Here is an 18,464-nt window from a genome sequence, read left to right as displayed (position 1 = left end):
AATGCTGTTACTCTGAACCCATAACATGCAGTTTTGGTCTCTTGATGTGCATTTGCAATAATCAGTACTCTTGAACATTTTGCACAGTATAGATGTAAGAAATCAGTTTCAACAGGCACAGAGTGATGGACTTCTAAAATGGCATATCATTGTACCTCTTTGTTGGAACACTTTGTTTTCCAGGTCTGGCCATGGTTTCCAAACCAAAGTAGCCTTGTGCACATCCTTCTCCATTAACAATCTGTCCTGCAGCTCAGGAATATCAGCCTGGAATCTGGACCCAATATTGATTCGTCTGTAAAGGCAAATAAATAAATATGTATTCAGCTACATAACATGCAGAAAAAACGGAAGCTACATTAGTGTTCACTTCGTTTTCAACAAAACTTTGATTACACTGGAGTGGCAGGAAATTGTGTCAGATTGTGCTTTACGCCATGCTTTACTCTCAGTGGGATAAATGTTTGAATGTTAAGAATGATTCTCTTGGGGGAATTCAAACTTTCAATACCCAGCTGAAACTGTACTGAGACATCATACCTTATGGACAACCCATGCAAGCCTATATGGTTGCTGTCTAGAGAAGTGGTTGGATGCCATAACCAGTAACTTCCTCTCCCATAGAGGCACTCTTCAGCAGAGAGCAGAAAGAGAAATTACTGCTGACGGACAGCACTATTAGCAGATTACTCTGGGGAACCTACCAGGTAACATCTCTCCACACTTAATATATATAAAAGCAAGAGTAGTGGATAAGCATACATTATCCTTACAGCCCTCTGCCCAACCATCTCCAACCCTTTTTTTTCACCCTCAGTGCTCCCACCAAGCCTTTCCCAGCATTTCTGAGCCATGACATCTTTGTTCCCAGTGTCCTCAGCCACCATTCAGAGCAACACTAAACACATCCTGCCCAACATGATTTCAGGCAGCTGAACATTACCTGCCCGGTTAAAAACACTTCAGGCCACATGCTCTAGGCTGGAGCCAGTCTATACAAAAGCAGTGACAAAAGCAATACTGTTTCTTACGGTTCAACAGTCTGTTCTCCAGGCCCAGGCGTCACAGGAACGACACTCCCATCAATACTATCTGAAAAAGACATTGGAGTTTGAGTGTGTAAGGGTATTTTGATGGTAACTGTATTGCTACTGATGCTCCACTGCCTAGGCTGCATCGCCACCTCCACAGTAACATCAACATTACTCCACGATGTTCAGCAAAATTACCCTTTATCAATATTTACACAGAAAAAGTCTGAACTTTTACAGGTGACAGAAATGTAATAACTTGCAGAAGTTTCTACTGCTCTGATCATTTATAAATAAACACCTTTCCTTCTCACTAAACAACAAATACTTAAAATGAACCTCATGTCTCAAACCAGATCTCTTCCCTCCTCTTCAGAAGGCACAGATGTAACTGTGGTCCTTTCTTGAGGCAGACCATGTTGAAAGATCACAGGCCTACTCGCTGTTTAGATTCCTCTATTCACTTTATACTTAACATCACCTCTATAAAACCTAATGTAAAAACTTGATAAAGATGAACTTTTCTCATGAAGCAGCAGACCCAGCCATAAACATGAGCACATGAAAACAATCATCAGTGGGGCAACACTACAAGAGAATATGGTAGTATTTACTATGCACTGCCACTCTGTGAAGGTAACACTTACTGGATCGACACAGGAGCACCCGTGGAGTAGGTGTCAGTGGAGTGAGTGGCAGCTGAGTATGTGAGGTGCTATGAGATGATGTGATAACACTGCTGAAGAGACCAGAGCCTTGGCGAACTGGACTCAGCATTGGTGGTGGAGTGTAGGGGGGGAGCTCGTGTGTCCGGTCCAGCAGATGATCTCCGAGGACACGGGGAGAGCGCAGCTGACTCTGGTACAGGGTAGCACCAGAGTGGGACATGCTGAAGTTGAAGGAAGGAGGAGGTATGAAGAGAGGTTCAGGTCTGTGCCGATACTTCTTCTTGTCCTGTAAGGGTTTGAAGTCTTCTTCCAATTTTACAGCACTTTGATGAGATTTTTTGCTAATTTCCTAGATGAAAACATGAAGAACTTTAGTATTTAGGCATGCTTGAACATGCTTTGCACACAAACCCTTACAGCTCAGGGCAACAGCCGCAGAAAAGGTGTTTCCACCAGGCAGTTATTTAGGCACCACCATAATAAGCCTGGTCAGTACAGTATCTGGTGCTACACCGAAACCTCAGGGGAGTAAGGAAAACCAGGACAAATTACCCTCACCTTCCTCAGTAAGCCCTCTGGGTCAAGGTGGGGCTGAGCCACAGGTACAGGCATGGAGTGGCTGCTGCCAGCTTCTGAGGGTTCAGGGCACGGCTCTCCCAGGCCATGAGTCTCCCACACCCTTCTTCAGCTCCACCTAAACACCCTTTTATTTGCACTTCTATTTGCACACATGCAGGCTGTTGAGAATTATTTAATTACCCAGTCACAGTTTATTAGAAACTTTACACTAGATGTTTTCCAATGCATTTGTTTTGTTTGAGTAGGAAGGCCACATGAGCTCAGTGGAATTACCACAAGTACTCAGCAGCAGCAAAGGAAGAAAAATGTAATAAATTCAAATTCTTTGCCTCTTATCACTACATTCCCATCAGCTTGAGTACAGTCCAGCTGCAACAAATCTTGAGCTTAACTCTCCTCTTTCCGTGGAGGAAAAAGGGCAGGCGATGACCATTTGGGAAATTCACACCCTGAAACATTCCTAGAATTCTGGAGTTTTAATGTTAAAGAATCATCTAACAATAAATCCCTGCAGTCCACAGACGAAGCAGCCACAGAATTTGTGAAAATATGGATTTCTAGGGTTTGGGGGTGTGGTGGGAAGAAAAATAGTCTCAGTTTGTGCTTGAAGAACACACAGAAGCTGGAAAATGAACATGATATTAAATATACTGCTTTCAGGTGTTCGGATTGTAGATCTTCTTTCGGATAAACTTGGAAAGTGGAATAAAGTTTTTGACAGATAGTGTTACTCCAGAATGCCAGCATCATCTTGTAAATTCTACTACTACAATAAAAGTAAATTACTCCAGTGTGTGTTTAGACAACATATATCTTTACACCATGGGTGGTTCTTGAGAATCACATTCTCCCAATAAAAATCATGTTAAAGCAGTATTAGCGCTGTCACCCTTTATCCCTTATGTTAATACATTCCAGCTTGTGGAAATGTTTTTTATTACAGGGGTCTTGTCCTCTCTGTTAGATCACGGCTGTATCCTCTCCAACAGCTGTTGACATTTTTTTCTCTCAAAAATATTAAGTTTTGGAAGAGTTTTTCTTTTGCAGGGAAAAAAATGCAGTTTTACAGAGAATTTTGTTGATAAAGGATATTCAGAACAGTGAAAAGGTGAGGTATACCTATAACCAAGGACAATCCATTATGATGGAGAGCTTTCAGTGTCCAAAAAGGATGATGGGGAAAAAAAACCCTGAGCTTTCAGGGGAACGAACAACCAAACAAAAACCTAGTCCCCCTTCCCAGAAGGCCAGATCCAAGTCTTTGATCTTCTCTTTAAATGTAAAAGAGCTCCTTTATCACTAGTCTAAAACTAACTAAACAACCAAGACAACATTTTTTATGCCCGATACACTTCCATCTCCTATGCTGCTTCACCTACAGTGTATCTTAACCTCAGTGTGGTTCCGCTGACATAAAAAAAGTTCACATTGAATATTAAAGGAGATCATAATATCCATGGCCTCTCAATGCAGAACCACCCCAATACTTTTCTGAAGCTCCAGGAACTGTTTCTCAGTATCCAAGACTGAATGGCATCCTTGTGGGTCTTGCTGCTGTGCCTTGATAGACCCACTTTGGGTAGAACCCGATGGACATCATTTTGGATATCATTTGACTGCTAGCTTCAGGTCACTGTCCTAAAGCTTTCCTTCTGCTCTTTAATTTTACTGAATCCATGAGCTTTGTGGGAGCTCCTCTGGACAGCTCAAAGTACAGAAAGCACAGTATAAGAAAGCACAGTATAAATAAATGCAACACAGCTCTAGTTCTTTGGTATTAATAAAAAAAAAAAAAAAAAAAAAAAGGTCTCCAATGGCACAATCTCTTTATAGAAGAGGAAACTGTAGATCTTTTGATCTTTGAACATTTCCAGTGCTACTTCTTATATAAAAGACAGTATCCAGAGAGGAAACTGCATAAGCTTAGTTTGCTTGGGCAGTAACAAAGACAGCAAGCATAATTTTGAGTGAATGAATGTGCATTTAGCCAAACACTGGCAGATTTAATCACAGTCACTTTACATACGTTGCAGAAATACACAAGCCCAAGCCACCTACTCTGATGTCTCTGGAGAAGATCTCCCACTCAGAACTAAAGGATTCAGAAAAGACTGCCCCTTTTTCTCTTCAGAAACTAGAAACAGAAAAGAAAAATTGTACTGCTGAGTTACAAACTAGGTATTCTAAGTTACTGGCATACACAGTAAAGTGGAAGTTTATGTGTAAAACCATTCTCTGAAAGGAGAGTAAAAGAATTTACATATTTTAAAAATTAACGTGTATGTCTGAGTGAAGGACTGGGGGAGAGAGGAGTTTTAAATACACAAGCATTATAAGGAGTTACCTATGATGGTATATGCCGTCCTCTTTTTTGGCCAACAGCCTCATGAGGAGAAAGTAAAAAAAAAACCCAAACAAATATCACAAGAGTATTTCTCTGTATTACACAGATAATACCGTACAGTACTTCTATTCCCCAGTAATCTCTTATCATGGCGTAGCCTGCAAGCATGGATTTGAAGGAATGAGCAGCATCTATTCATACACTAGAACATGAAATAAATACTGCTTGCTGTAGGAACCTTTCAGAAAAACAATGGAGACGGTTCTCATATCTCATTCAAGTACTCATAATTCCTCGTGCTGCCAGACAATTTCTGTTTTACGAGCAAAATGAGAGCACTAAGCACAGCTATTTTTCCTGTGCTAGAATTCTCAGTGATTAACCCTTAGATCCAATGCATGCAGAAAGAAAGGGAAAAATTACTTCATTGCAAAATTTTGAGTCAGCAAGCTTCATACAGGCTTAGAGCACACACTGTAAGCACTGCACAGTGCTCTCCTATCTTCAACTGAAATGACGAGCACACATATCTGACTTGAAAAAAACAGGAAGAAATAAAACTGCTGAATTTAAGCAATAACATAAAAACAAAGCAGCATGAAAAAGAAAAAACAAAACCAGTAAAAAGATAATAAATCCCTTTGTTCAAGTGGCATAAAAGAATATCACATTCCAATTTCAAATGATTTATTTTTAGCTGAGGTCTTGATTGCCCAGCAAAGGGAAAATTAGTATTTTCAAATGGCTCAGGAAGAAATGCTATAAAGGCCACAGGCCTTTTTTTTTTTTTTTTTTTTTTTTTGCTAGGCATTATTAAGATGCTGGAAAATACTCTAAAATCCAATTCTTTAGAAAGTAGCAGCACTATAAGCAAAGGGATTTGACAAGCACAGCACAGTTTGTGGCAAGAAACACAGCACTCACAGAGGACGAGCAGGGGTTGGCCACTTTTGGATTGCATGGTGGAGAGTAAGTCATCTTCACAAGAACGGGCATCTCATCATCTGACACAGAGTTGGCAGGCTTGTCTTTGGCTGTGGCAGCGCTGGCAGAGGGCTGCGTGCTGGGCTCAGGTGACAGAAGCTTGACAGGGACAGACACGGGCATGACGATGGGCGCGAGGCTATCCACCTCTTTAGGCAGCGGCTGCTGGGGTGGTGGTTTCTCTCCTTCATCCTGTACAGACAATTAAAGGCTTTCAGCCCCAGGGAGGGAGGGCCACTTCTGGATCGATACAACCACACAATGTATGCACCGTGGCTGAAAAGAAGTGGCCAGGGCTGCAAAACACACAACAGCATTGCCACTTGGAGTCTTCATTTGCCTTGAATGAAGTTGGCAGGTTACTTATGACTCCTACATAGGATTCAGCCTCAGTCATAAATAACCACATTAAGTACCTATACGAGGAAACTTGCAGGAATGGAGATAAACACGTCCTCTTTTTATCACTATAAAGACAATTCTCCATCACCCACTTAAAAACAAAGATGGTGTAACTCTTGTAGCTTTTTGCCTTTCTGTGGTATTCCCAGCTAGGACACAATTTTTTAAAATATCATGACAGAGGAAGACTGATTGACGTGGCAGGTTATTTTTATGCAGAACAATTCAAACTCGCCTTTCTGGTTTGGTATTTGTTGGTATCTATGGAACTAAAACTTAGGAACTTAGGAAGAAAGCTGTCAAACATTCAACAATCCTGCTCCTTCAATTAAAGCATGGGAAGGCTTCCAAAAAACATCCCCTAGTCATCCAAGTAGTCCAAATGAAAATAAGGAAGACTTGGTGTTCCTGACATTTCTAATACAATAAACAAATGTGAGGGGGGAAAAAAATTTAGATGTTCCTGACACAGCTTTGTAGAGTGTTTTTGTAATGTGTAGAGAATGAAAGGGAAGGACGAATGCTGTTTTACCCTCCACCACCACCTCTTACTTTAAAAAAAGACTTTTGGCCTCAAACTAGCAGAATTATGGGCACTTCTTCCTACACAGGGTATGACATAAGAAAACAGTGCCGAGAAGAACAAGTTTTGACAGCAAAGCAAAGCATGGCAAAGCAAGCAAACATCAACACGGAAAGGAGAGAGCCAAATACTGAAGTAAAATGAACTGCTACCTGTTTGAAGTTAGGAGATGCTCTTACTCCTCCGTGTGACCTCATGTGACCATTTAGAGCAGGCAAACTCTTAAACTCCTTCAAGCATACTGAACACATTAGCTTGTTCTTCACATCAGCTCTCTCAGGAAGTGTTTCTCTGTTCTGGCCACTATTTTTATTTTCATATTTTTTAGCATGGAACAGAAGAAGAGACATTAGTTTGGCATGTTCCCTTGTTGCAGAGGAAGCTTTTTAGTCAAAGAAGTCAATACAATTTTACAGCTAGGTGGTTATGAAGCCACAAGTAAGCATGGGGTGAGTGCTGTGGAATACATGGGCAATAACCTAAATTAGCTGCGCTCCAGATGAAGAAAAGGAAAATTTTGAGTGGGACATGCTGACCAAAATGTGGCACTCAGTAAGGAAAAGTCTGAGAATCCACAAGATCTATCATGACAGAACTACAGTCCCCCTGCTCATGACAGCAGTTTAACAAGAACTTGGAAACAATGACTCTACTTATAGTACACAACTGTGCCAGAGGACACCTCAGCCTTCCAGAGGTGAGACCTTAAGAAAAACAGAAGATCCCTGCTGTCAAATAGGCAAATCCAAACCACACACGGTCCCTTCTCTTGCAAATGCAACACTGACAGCAAACTGCTCCCCTGCTTTGTTTTTTTCCTTGGTTATTTTTTTATTTTTCCTTTTTTTTATAAGTAAAACTTTTTTTTTCTTCTTACTGCTGGGGGAGGTGGAAATTACACAAAATTAAATTCACTAAGTACAAAATTACCTTTGTTCTGGGGACAGTGGCTGCAGTCTGCCATCTGACAGTTGCACCTGCTATCAAAGGAGGATAGGAGAAAAGGGGGAGGAAAAAGAGAAAATAATTTTTCAGGAAATATTAATGAATAAATGAAAGTACTCACAGCATTACTTTCACGTTTTGCATACGATTTTATTAATATCAAAGGCTTCTGAGTTAAGAGCTTTACATGTCTTTACCAAATCAGTGACTCTGTGAGCATGGCTAGTGCAAGTTTTCTTACACTTACCTGCTGTCTGAAGCCTTTGCTCTGACCCAAAAGTACCTAGGGAGTTGACTAATCCTTGCTGAAGAATTAAGCCCCCAGGTGTTGAAAATTTAGCAAGAGCACTTCATTATAACTGGGTCCCTCCTGCTGTACACAGAGGGAGAACTTCCCAAAGCCTCTCTCAGGGGAGAAGTGTCAGCCCTGCACTGCAGGGGCTCTGTGCTGCTGCCTGCCTGGCCTGAAGCCAACCCAGGGATGCAGGCAGCAGAAGCCTGCACAGAGTCCCCCCAAAACATCCCAGCAACACCCACGGCTCACATCCTAACCTTTGGGCTCTCCTGCAACCATTTCATTTCCACACCTTGCTACTCATCTGCAAAACAAGTTTGTCTGAGTATGGATCCAAAATATTACCTACCTGAGGCCACGTGGCACTGGGAGAGTCTTGCCGAGGGGTTTTGTTGTTCAGATGAATTCCCGAGGGTGGCAAAAGAGTACGATGAGGGCCAGCATTACCTACAGAATTAATCTCCTGCCGTGCAGGATCCTCTGTGGACTCTGGTGGAGTGAGGCCAACATGGGAGTTCAGAGATGGTGCTCTGCTCTCACTTGGGTATTGCTTCTGCTGCTCCTGCTGCTGCTGCTGCAGTAAACTCTGTGGGTACAAGTGCCTGTACTGTTCGTGGGGATCTTGGTAGCAATACTGAGGCACTGATCCCAACTGGATAAGCTGGACAGGATGACTTGGATCCTGAGGGTACTGGTGTGGCTCATGCATAGTCTTTGGATCGGGCTCCCTGTGATACGGAGTAAGAGGCAACTGCATCTGTTGCTGCTGTTGCTGTAACTGCTGCATGACAGGTTGTGTCTGGTAATACTGAGCTATCTGCATTGGGCACTGCCGCTGCTGCCGAGCTGGCAGCTGCTGCTGCTGCTGGATCTCCTGTACTGAGAGCCGCTGATGTCCCTGCTGCGGCTGAGCGTAGAACTGAGTCTGCTGCAAGTGCTGCATCTGCTGCGGCAGGAGCTGCTGGCACTGCATTTGTGGAACGTGCGCTTGTCCTTGCTGAAAGGCAGAATGCATCTGCATTTGAGATAAATGCTGCTGGTAGTCGTAGTACAACTGTTGGTGCTGCATGACTTGCATTTGTTGCTTTTGCTGTGTGCTTGCAAAATTCTGGTGCGTTTGCTGTGGCATGGGTTGATACCTCTGTAAGCTGGAAGTTACAGGCTGCTGCTCAACCGCTGGCTTCTGGGACAGCAGCTGCCTGAGAGCACTGTCACCAGAGTTATCCACCATCGATGACTCGGTGTGCAAAACCTGAGCCATGTTGTTGACTTGGATTCTCAGATTTTGGTTGGCAAATACTTGTGTAAAGGAGTCCAGTTTATGTAGGACCCCACTGGTAATTTTTTGCGATCGATTTTCACTGGGTTGAGAGTAAGGATATTGGTACCCATCGTGGGATTCCCCCTGCCCAAGGGGGCTCCACATTGCGCTTTGATTATTCAAATTGTTCCTCACTGGGACGTGGTTTCCTGAGCCAGAATGTGTCCAACTGGTCTGTCTAGATGTGTCCATTGACCCAAGACTTTTTGAACCTACAGGCAAAGCTATGCTGTCTCTTGAATCTTGGGGAAACTGGGGTGAGAGAGGGGACGCCTGGGGAGCATCCATAACACACGTTCCATAACTATGGTTTAGAGATGGAAGGGAGTTCATTTGGTGTTGTTGGTAGTACAAGTTCTCGTTGCTATTGGCAGTATGGTTAGTTTTATACAATTGCTGGTCCCCCATTTTTGGTCACTTTTGTTCCAAACTTACAGGCACGCGAACCATTGAAATCTCTATGAACCCTGAGATAGCTGAGTGAGGGGAAGGGAGGGGAGGGGGAAAAAGCTAGAACTACTTATAATTCAGCATGTCCATGTGCATAACAAGGACTAAGATTTCCACCAGTCTGTCAGTAATTCCAATCTCAAGACTTGATGGTGTTTCACATCTTCAATAAGTGGACTGCAGCGCAAATCCTACACAGATCAGTAAGTTCAGCATGCCAGGCACCTGTGGAGTAAGAGAAAGACAAAGTAAGTGCTGTCTGCATGCACTGTTGCTGTTAATTGCCTCAAAAGACACCACAAAAACTCCTACTTTGAAATACATAATCAGATGCAAAATCATAGTAGCCGGGCAATTCCAGTGCAGTAAACTTCATCTCATCCCATTATCCTGCCTCATCCCTAGTGCTCTTATAAAACCACACTGCGTCCTGGTTTGGGCCAGGATAAAGGTGGTTTTCTGTCTTGTACTTTTGCTTTTAGCTAAGTCTCTTGTAAGTAGTGGCACTTGGTGAAATTAACAGCAAGTTTCTCAGACAGTGTGTGCTTCTACGACTGATAACACTTGATGTTTATAGTTACTGCTAGAGACTGGTATGCAGAGCCAAGGACCAAAATGAAAACCCAAAAAAGGCTTATTCTTCAAAACTATTTTTGCCCCTAAAGTATATGAATGTTCAAGCAGTTTTAGCTGGCCACATAATACCCTTCCATGACAAGTTTTAGCCAGGCAGTTAACTAACAAGCCAAGTTCCCTTCCTAGTGTTACAGACTTACTGTCAGAAGCAACACACTCGTTTTTTATACAAAATCAAGTACTGCTTACACCACAGGTGCCTCCACAAAGGCCTGAAAAGGCAGGTAAAATAAAACTATGGCTTTCAACAAGGTCATCTGTACTCAGATATCAGCATTGAAAAGCACATACAGAAAAGTCAACTGCAATCTGGAATTTACACAAAGCCTTTCACAGCTTTTCACAACTTCCAGGGTGTCTACACCAGGAGATGTCCACTGATGGTATGAAAATATGTTACTGAACAATAGTGTGACAGTTAAAAAAAATAAAATGAGCATAGTTATCCAAATGCATCTGTGCATGTAGATTTGTTTTCTCCATCAATGAAATCTGAGTAATGCTAAGACCAAACCGGTCCATGCAAATCCTTTCTGATCACTCACCTTACACCAGGAGCTCGGAACTACGACTTCTCATCTCCCCTTTCACCCTTCCTCCTTCAGTTTGAATGATTTTAACTAAATCTATACAAAGTTCTGTCCTAAATAAGGGCAATGGCTGCAGGCAGAAAAAACCTTTTCCATTCTAGGACAATGTATGACAGTTTTAAAAACCATAGATCCAACGAAGAGGGGGCTTTCAGAGTATACACAATTTTTGTGTAAACCATCTGGAGCCATTAGCATGTAGCATTTTCACATGATAAATAATGGCTGAGAGTAATTGTAAGGTTATTACCATTTTCCAGAAAAATACATTGCTTCATAGTTTCTCTGAAGACACTTGCTTCCAGATTTTTATAGATGCATAATTAAAAAAAGGTAGGAGTCAACAATGAATGGTCAAGCTGCCAACAAGATTTTTCAGCCACAACCCAACTTCAAAGACTTCCTATTAAAAATTATGAAGGGAAACTAAACAAAGCCTCTACAAAACATTTGAAGGGCATAAAAATAAACACTGTGTGGTATTTCACACTGAAAGTCCATCAGCTTTTAGAGGAAGGGATGGATTCAACACAGAAATATGCATCTCCTCTTATGCCTGCAAAAGAGAGAAGGCTCAGCCGAGGTGCTCTAAACACACCTTCCCACGAAAGCAGAGCACTACTGTCAATACACCTTTTGTACAGGAAGTATATTCCATTTCACCTATATAACAATATTCCTTGTTATATAGGAAAGTTCCTTGGCTTTGGCTCTTTCTTTTTAAAGCTTGAAGTGACGAGCATTAGTCAAAGAGCAAAAAATAATAGATACAAACCAGTAAGGGAGAATAAGCACCTCCAGGAGACAATTAAGACTGCAAGAATTTCAGGAGTAAAGATAGCAATAGTACTTATTCATTAGGTAGCAAAATACAGGAGCTCACTATAAAAATTAATCAAGCAGCCAACCTAGACCCTGATCCCCTACTCTTCCCACAAGCCTGTACCAGCAGCCACAGATACAGATACAAATATTTTGTGGTGAAGAAAAACAGTACCAACCCTTAGGCATTCACAAAACTCCATTTACTGAACCCTTTCCCCTGGGGGTTACCTATCACAATCCTCAGGATATTAGAAAACAGTGAAAATGGTTTTATATCTGAGGCATTAACACAAGTCTCTCTCTTCTCCTCTCTCAGAAAAAAAAAAGTAATGAAAGCTCATAGACATTTCCTCTCCACCAACTCCAGCATCCTCAGCTCCAGTTTGGGAGGTGGGACATACTGCTTCCTGTTAGGTAGATTACAAAGTTAACATCAACAGTTACACAGATGTGTCTGTGAAATCTGAAAAAATAATAATGGAATATTACACTAAAATGCCAATCAAGTCACAAAAGTACTGTGAAGTTCAGTCACTAAGAGAATGACATTTGAAAAAAATTGTATTGCTTTCCAACATGCATTTCCACATTAAAAAAAAAACAAAAACAAGAAAAAAAGAGATTAAAACATTCCTTTGAAAAGCATCACTGTGCTGAAGGGAGAAAAGTGCAATGTTTAAAAAGCATTGTTATTCTACCTGCGGGTAATATAGAAATAAACCACTGATAAGCATAATCAATACTAAACCAGTCTCTTAGATACCAGAGGGATTTTTTTAATACTTGAACAATCTTAAATTCAAGGGCCTGATGCACTAAGCATTTGCAATAAGCTTTAACAAAATGCTAACATTTCTTGTTGGATTAAGATCTAACAGAGTATTTCAGTGCTATTAAACAACACCATGAAGACTTCAGGGGGACCAAAGTTAGCCTTTGGCCAACTGAGAATCCACTGTCAGTGTGCCAAACTACTTCTATCTCTTTCAATTACAGGAAGAAATGGGTAAATGGGTGCTTTTCCTCCTTCTTGTTTTGCACTTGTGCTTAAACAACCATAGCTGCAATTTATCACAACAACTGCTTTAACTACTAAATGGTTAAACCAAACAACAAAAAGCAGCAGGCGTTTTAAAGCAACAGTGGTTCTGCAGTTCTGCAGTTTCTTCTTTTTCCAACAGTCATTTTTATGCTACTTAACCTATTACATTTCTGACATTACACATACATCCCAATTACAAAATCATTACAAAGAAACATGAAAACAAACGCAAAAGGACAGAAATATTTCTTTAGAAAGAGAAATACGCTACTTAAGGTTATGGATGGAATCTGGACTTGTACTAATGGGAGTCCAATTGATTTCACCAGAGACAAGGATTTACTTCAGGTCTTTTCTCATAATTTCAGCGTGGTCCCCTGCAACTTGCACAGCTCCATTCTCCAGACTGAAAGCCAGCAGGGACATGCCAAGAGAGCTGAAATGCCTTTACACACTCCAACTGCCTCCTTTTTCAAACACAAGCAACTGTAAGGCAATACAAGTAATAGCCTCATCTGGAAGCATGCCACAACTTAATTCTGGTAAACATGAAATGGAAGAATATTTTAATGTTATCAGTCTTTAGTAACAGTGATCTGATTTCCTCCGATCTGATTTTCCTCGCCCATAAACTTTATTACTGGGGAGTCAGAAGGACTTAGAGAAGAAGACAACATACAGTGAAACACCAAGGAGATGGTAGTTATAAAAACCCACTCCCAGTTCCATCACACACCACAAAACCTGCAACCTGCTTTTTAACGCAAATAAACAACAGCTCAAGACACAGCCACACTATCATGTGCCTGAATCCACATGAATTTTGGAGCAAGATATCCACTCCAAATAAACTGCTGCTTTCAAGTTGGGCTGGGAGTGAGCTGCAAACCCAAGCCTGAATGCCATCAAGTTACCAGTACTGAGCTAATGGAGAGGGATGAGAAAGGGCTGCAGGAGAGTGGATGATGAAGGGAGCAGACTCCTGAACAGGCTGTAAAGCTATTACAGAACTGATCTAAGCCATCTCAGTAGGCTGCATGCCTGTGTAGCAAAAGGGAATTGAATCCTATGGTTTGACTAACTTATTTCACATTTCTCAGCTGTCACTTTACTCTACATTTTTTTATAGAGTAATTACCAGATAGCCTGAAAAAAAGAGGACTGGGGAAGGTGGCAGATGCAAAAAAGACCTCCATGTTCTACCAGTTTCTGTGGGACAGAGCACCTGCAGCTACTCACAAGCAACAGTACCAGTGCCTGCTCTTTTGCTGGGACACTCTCCTCACGTACTTCCTTCTGGGATGGTAACACAGCAGTTAAAGCAACATTAATGACCACTCTTAGCAGCTTAAACTTTTTTTTTTTTTTTTTTTTTTTAAATAACACTTAACTCAAGGCAGGCCTGCCTACAGAAACGTACCATTGCTATGTGTTCTCGTAGCATTACAAACATACTTGAATTATGCCTTACTGTCCCTCAGTCACAGAGACTGAGACAGGGCTTTCTCAAGTGGCTCTTTTTGCTACTAGAATATAAACTTCATTTTTAACCACAGATAAGGTGAAATCCAAAAGCAGAAGTTCTCTACTCCCGTCCCTCCTCTCACTCCTTTCCTCTGCTCTCACCCTCCCACCCCACACTTAGCTTCAATAGAAAAAAACCCAGGATTTATCTTATTCAATTTTTAGCCTTTTTTTATGAGAACGCTTTTAGTGGCCTGCTTAGCTATTCAGAGATCTTCTGATAAGCTATTTCTAAATCAAGACAGCCATCATTCACATCCTCTTGCACTCCAATTTTCTTTAGGAGAGACACATGTGAGTCTATCACACATACATATGTCTATCATACATACACATAGGTCTAACATACAGTGTTTCCTTCCCTGATAGCCTCTCTGCTGGGCACTATCAACATATAAGCACCACAAAGAACACCCTGAGAAGAGTGGCTTTTGAAAACTAAGAGCACTACCTAAGTAGTAGGCTGTGCTCTTTTTTTTTTTTTTTTTAAGATTTTCTATAGATACTCTGAGGGCATCTAATATAGCAATGAAGAGAGGCAGAGATTGAAAACAAGGCTAAAAAAGCATCAGGATCATGGCTTCATGGTTATTTTGGTAAGAACAGGTGCCAGAATAGCAGTATTTATTTCAAGGACCATGAATAATTTTATATAGGATATTTTTTATCATGGGGACAAATGCTTAGAGTGCCAAAAACCTTTTAATCCAATCCTGGGTACAATTGCTCAGATGTTTTCTACTGTACTTCAATTTTTACTTTGAATGGCAGACATCTCAAATCTATGCCTCCATCTGCATAAAAATCTTAAGGTTGGAGTGGTTATGCAAAACTAACAACAAAAAACCTCACTTCAGTATATGAAAATATAAGCAAATAAAAAAATTATAAAAGTCAGAAGAGGATGGAAAGGAAGCAAAATGTTCAGTACCCTTATTTTACAGCAAGCATAGTAAGAAAGCTATACACTCTTGAAAATGGGAAAAACAGATTAGCTGCTTTTTAATCTTAATGCTGGTAATTCTTCAACAGTTACACAAATCCTTCAAAAATTATCGTTCCCTTTGCAGCTGAGCTCCTTCTGCAGTGCAGTTGGAAAGGCTGCTGAGTCTCATGTGGCTGCTCATTTAAGCTGTTCCCTTTTCCACTCTTGAGAGAGACTCGAATGTCCTAATTCAGTTTAATAAAAAACACATGGGATTTTGAGGAGGGAAAAGCAACAACAGCATTGGGAGGGGAACTAAGCAATCTCTCCAATTAAGTATTTTTTTTAAATGAAACAAAAAACAACAGTTGATCATCTCAGGAAAGTCTCTAGAAAAGGGGGAGGAGAAAGGAAGACAAACAAGCAGATACATTTTCCTCTCCTTTTGATCTGAGTTATAAGTAGAAAATGTATTCTCAGGCACTGGTAATTGAATGAAAACTTTTTTCCCCAAAACTAACAGCATTCTGCTTATTCAAGAAGAGAAGACTGATTTCTAAATAAAGCCATTAACTCAATTTAGTTTAAGGGAGCTATAGTTCCACTAGTCTCGAGGCAATGAAGAAGGTTCCTTCAACAAATATGATTACTTTTGCTGTCAGTGAAGTGCCATTACAGTTTCAAGGTACTTTGAAGGATTCTGAGAACATTACTTCATAAAAATGGCAAATAGAAAATAATGTGATTTCACAATACTGATGAAAAATAAAAATAATAAAAAAAAATACAAACTTTGACTAAGGCCAGAAGGGCACCTGAATTACATATTCCATAACTGAGTGACTAAAAAGCTTACAGTAAGACAGGATTAATTAAAGGGGCTGATCATCTGTGATAAAAACATAATGATTTTTTTAATATTCAACAACACATTACTGCATATTTGATCAAGGCTGAATCTGACTATGAAAACTGATTTAAAATCTCTTCAGCCAGTCTAAGTTTACTGACTGCTTAGATGAAACAAACTGTAGTACATTCTGCCGAGTCCTACATCAAGGGCAATGCACTCAAATACTTCCTGGAAAATAAACATGTCCTATTATTAAATTTGCCCTCAAATTCATATTTTAGTTTCTCTCTATTACTGAACTGAGTGAACTGTTTCTCCCCACCGATATCCTAGTTCTGCCAACATGACAAGACTAAAGCATGAGGGTCTTTGAACAGAGAGGTTAGACCTTGCCCCCTTATTGGGCTGCATCACAGCCTTCAGGGACCTCTGTTGATTTGGGGGGGGAGAGGAAATTTTTATGCCTTTCCACTCAAACATCAATCCATCAGCTATTGATGTGAACACAGCCGTGATAAGAACACAGTCTTCATAGAAGGTGGGCATCCTCCTAATACCCTTAACCACTTTCTTCCTGACTACAATGTTTACAGTGTTTATGCTCTGAAGCCTGTAATGTGATGATCGTTTTCTGCAACTGCAAATGCTGTGAAACAGCAAGATTTGTGAAAACAGGGGAAAAGGAAACATCCTGAGACAGATAAACAATTTTAAAAACAAGCAGAAGTGGTAGAAAGGGAACAGCTATTTTGAGCCCAGTGTCTGCCCCACAGGAGACTTGAGTTTTCAGACGTGCAGCTGCCAAGACCCTCTGAAAAGTCAATCCCTCTAAAATACCTCATGTTGGTACCTAGCAATGAAGCCAAGTAAAATCTAATGGCTATGCAGAACTGACCATGGTTGCTTCCTTCGTTTGTGTTTTTGTGTGTGTGTTTTGTTGTTTTCTTTTTGCTTTGGTTTACTTTTGTTGGGAGGGGGAAAGTTTGTTTTTGCTTAATTGTTTTTCTTTGTTTTTAATGGGCAGGGATGGTGGTTGGGTGGTTATTGGCTTTGTTTTGTTTTGTTTTTTACGTTAAGGTAATGTCCATTTCGGTTGTGTGAGACAATATAAGCAAGACAGACCTTTAAGAAAGATTTAAGTCAGTGCCAGACCTTCTGGGTTACATAATGTTTTACAGGACACAACACCAAGACATAATATAGTCATATTTGAGAAGTCCATCAAGTCCACAGAAACCTAGAAATCCAAATTCTGGAAAACAGTCAAAAAGCTATGAGCTTTATTAAAGAAGCCAGCCTCATAAAAAGTGGACACATGTTCCTGAACCATTACCTGATTTTTGAGTATTTCTGAGACTCCTGTATCTTGCTGTACTGTCTTCGCCATAATACTTCATGCTGCTTTCATTCTGTGATCTCGAAGTGATGTATCTAAACATAAAACAGTAGAAGGGAAATTAATTTTCTTCCCCCCACATGATCACATATCACCAGTTTGCCCCAAACCATGAGCAGATCTGCAAGAATAAGCTTCCTGCTGTAACACACCCAGATACTGACTTCTATTCAATATGCTACCTCCATGCTAGTCTGTTCTTCAAGTCACTATTGCAGAGGACATCTACCAGCACCAGTACTCCCTTAAAGAGCAACAAAGAACCTCTTTCCCGTATCAGTGAGAGACTGCTCCACTGTCAAATCTCTAGGACTGATACATGCATGGTAGTTCAAACTATAGACTATAATATAATACTATATTCAAACTAGTTCAAACTATAATATAAGTAAAGTCATCTTTTCTTCTTGCTCAGCTTGGTGCCTACTGCAAAATAGGAAATGGTCATACAATAAAGCAAAAAAAAAAAAAAAAGACTGTGGCTCTACTGCAGAGACTGTAAAGATCTCACAGCATCTTATGCTGCTTCAACAGAACCCAAAGACAGGCTGGATACTCTTGTGGAGAGCAGATTTTCTGGCCCAGAGCCTGCAAACTACATGATGTGCATCAGACAAACAAGAGAAGGTACAGAAATCAGGAAGGGAGGGATTAATGAAAGTCAAGGGTGCGGGAGATACAATCAGGTTGTCACTCAGCAGAGAACAGATATCTAGACAAGGCATCTTAAATTATTTAAATGAAAACAACACATTGGGTTTTATACATGCTGCTGCTAAGATGGCTTCTAGGGAAGGCCTTGAACAAAACAAGCCTGGAAGCTTAAGATGCAATTCACAGCTCAATGGGAAACTCCCCATTTGCATAGAGTCCTGTCAGGTTTTGGAAGACATTCTGGCCACGAAAAGAAAGTGTTTAAACCACTTGTGGAAGAAGGGAAGAGATACCCTCAGTGACCTTGATCAGCATTTTCCTCCTCTCACATAACGATAGATTCACTTGTTTTAATTCTGTAAAAACCCTCTTATAGTAGGTCCCAAGTGCTGTGACACTACTACCTATAGCAATAAG

The 18,464-nt window shown here is 40.7% G+C and overlaps 1 protein-coding gene across 7 annotated transcripts in view; it reads right to left on the bottom strand.

The window, feature by feature from the left end:
• Positions 1–18,464, bottom strand: part of TRERF1 (transcriptional regulating factor 1) — a 98,290-nt gene that overhangs the window by 10,637 nt on the left and 69,189 nt on the right. For 4 of the 7 annotated variants that reach the window (XM_030448531.1, XM_030448530.1, XM_030448532.1 and 1 more), the window contains 8 exons: positions 17,331–17,428; positions 8,181–9,827; positions 7,522–7,571; positions 6,744–6,894; positions 5,547–5,798; positions 1,679–2,048; positions 1,032–1,092; positions 156–295 (listed from right to left, as the gene is read on the bottom strand). In XM_030448531.1, the coding sequence (XP_030304391.1) occupies positions 156–295; positions 1,032–1,092; positions 1,679–2,048; positions 5,547–5,798; positions 6,744–6,894; positions 7,522–7,571; positions 8,181–9,560 (2,404 nt within the window). In that variant the 5' untranslated portion in view covers positions 9,561–9,827; positions 17,331–17,428. The remainder of the gene's footprint in view (positions 1–155; positions 296–1,031; positions 1,093–1,678; positions 2,049–5,546; positions 5,799–6,743; positions 6,895–7,521; positions 7,572–8,180; positions 9,828–17,330; positions 17,429–18,464) is intronic. The other 3 variants (XM_030448534.1, XM_030448536.1, XM_030448537.1) reach the window with 3 other exon arrangements.

Source organism: Calypte anna, chromosome 3 (genome assembly GCF_003957555.1).
Source record: "Calypte anna isolate BGI_N300 chromosome 3, bCalAnn1_v1.p, whole genome shotgun sequence".
NCBI lineage: Eukaryota > Metazoa > Chordata > Aves > Apodiformes > Trochilidae > Calypte > Calypte anna.
This window is presented reverse-complemented; position numbering and strand designations above follow the sequence as displayed.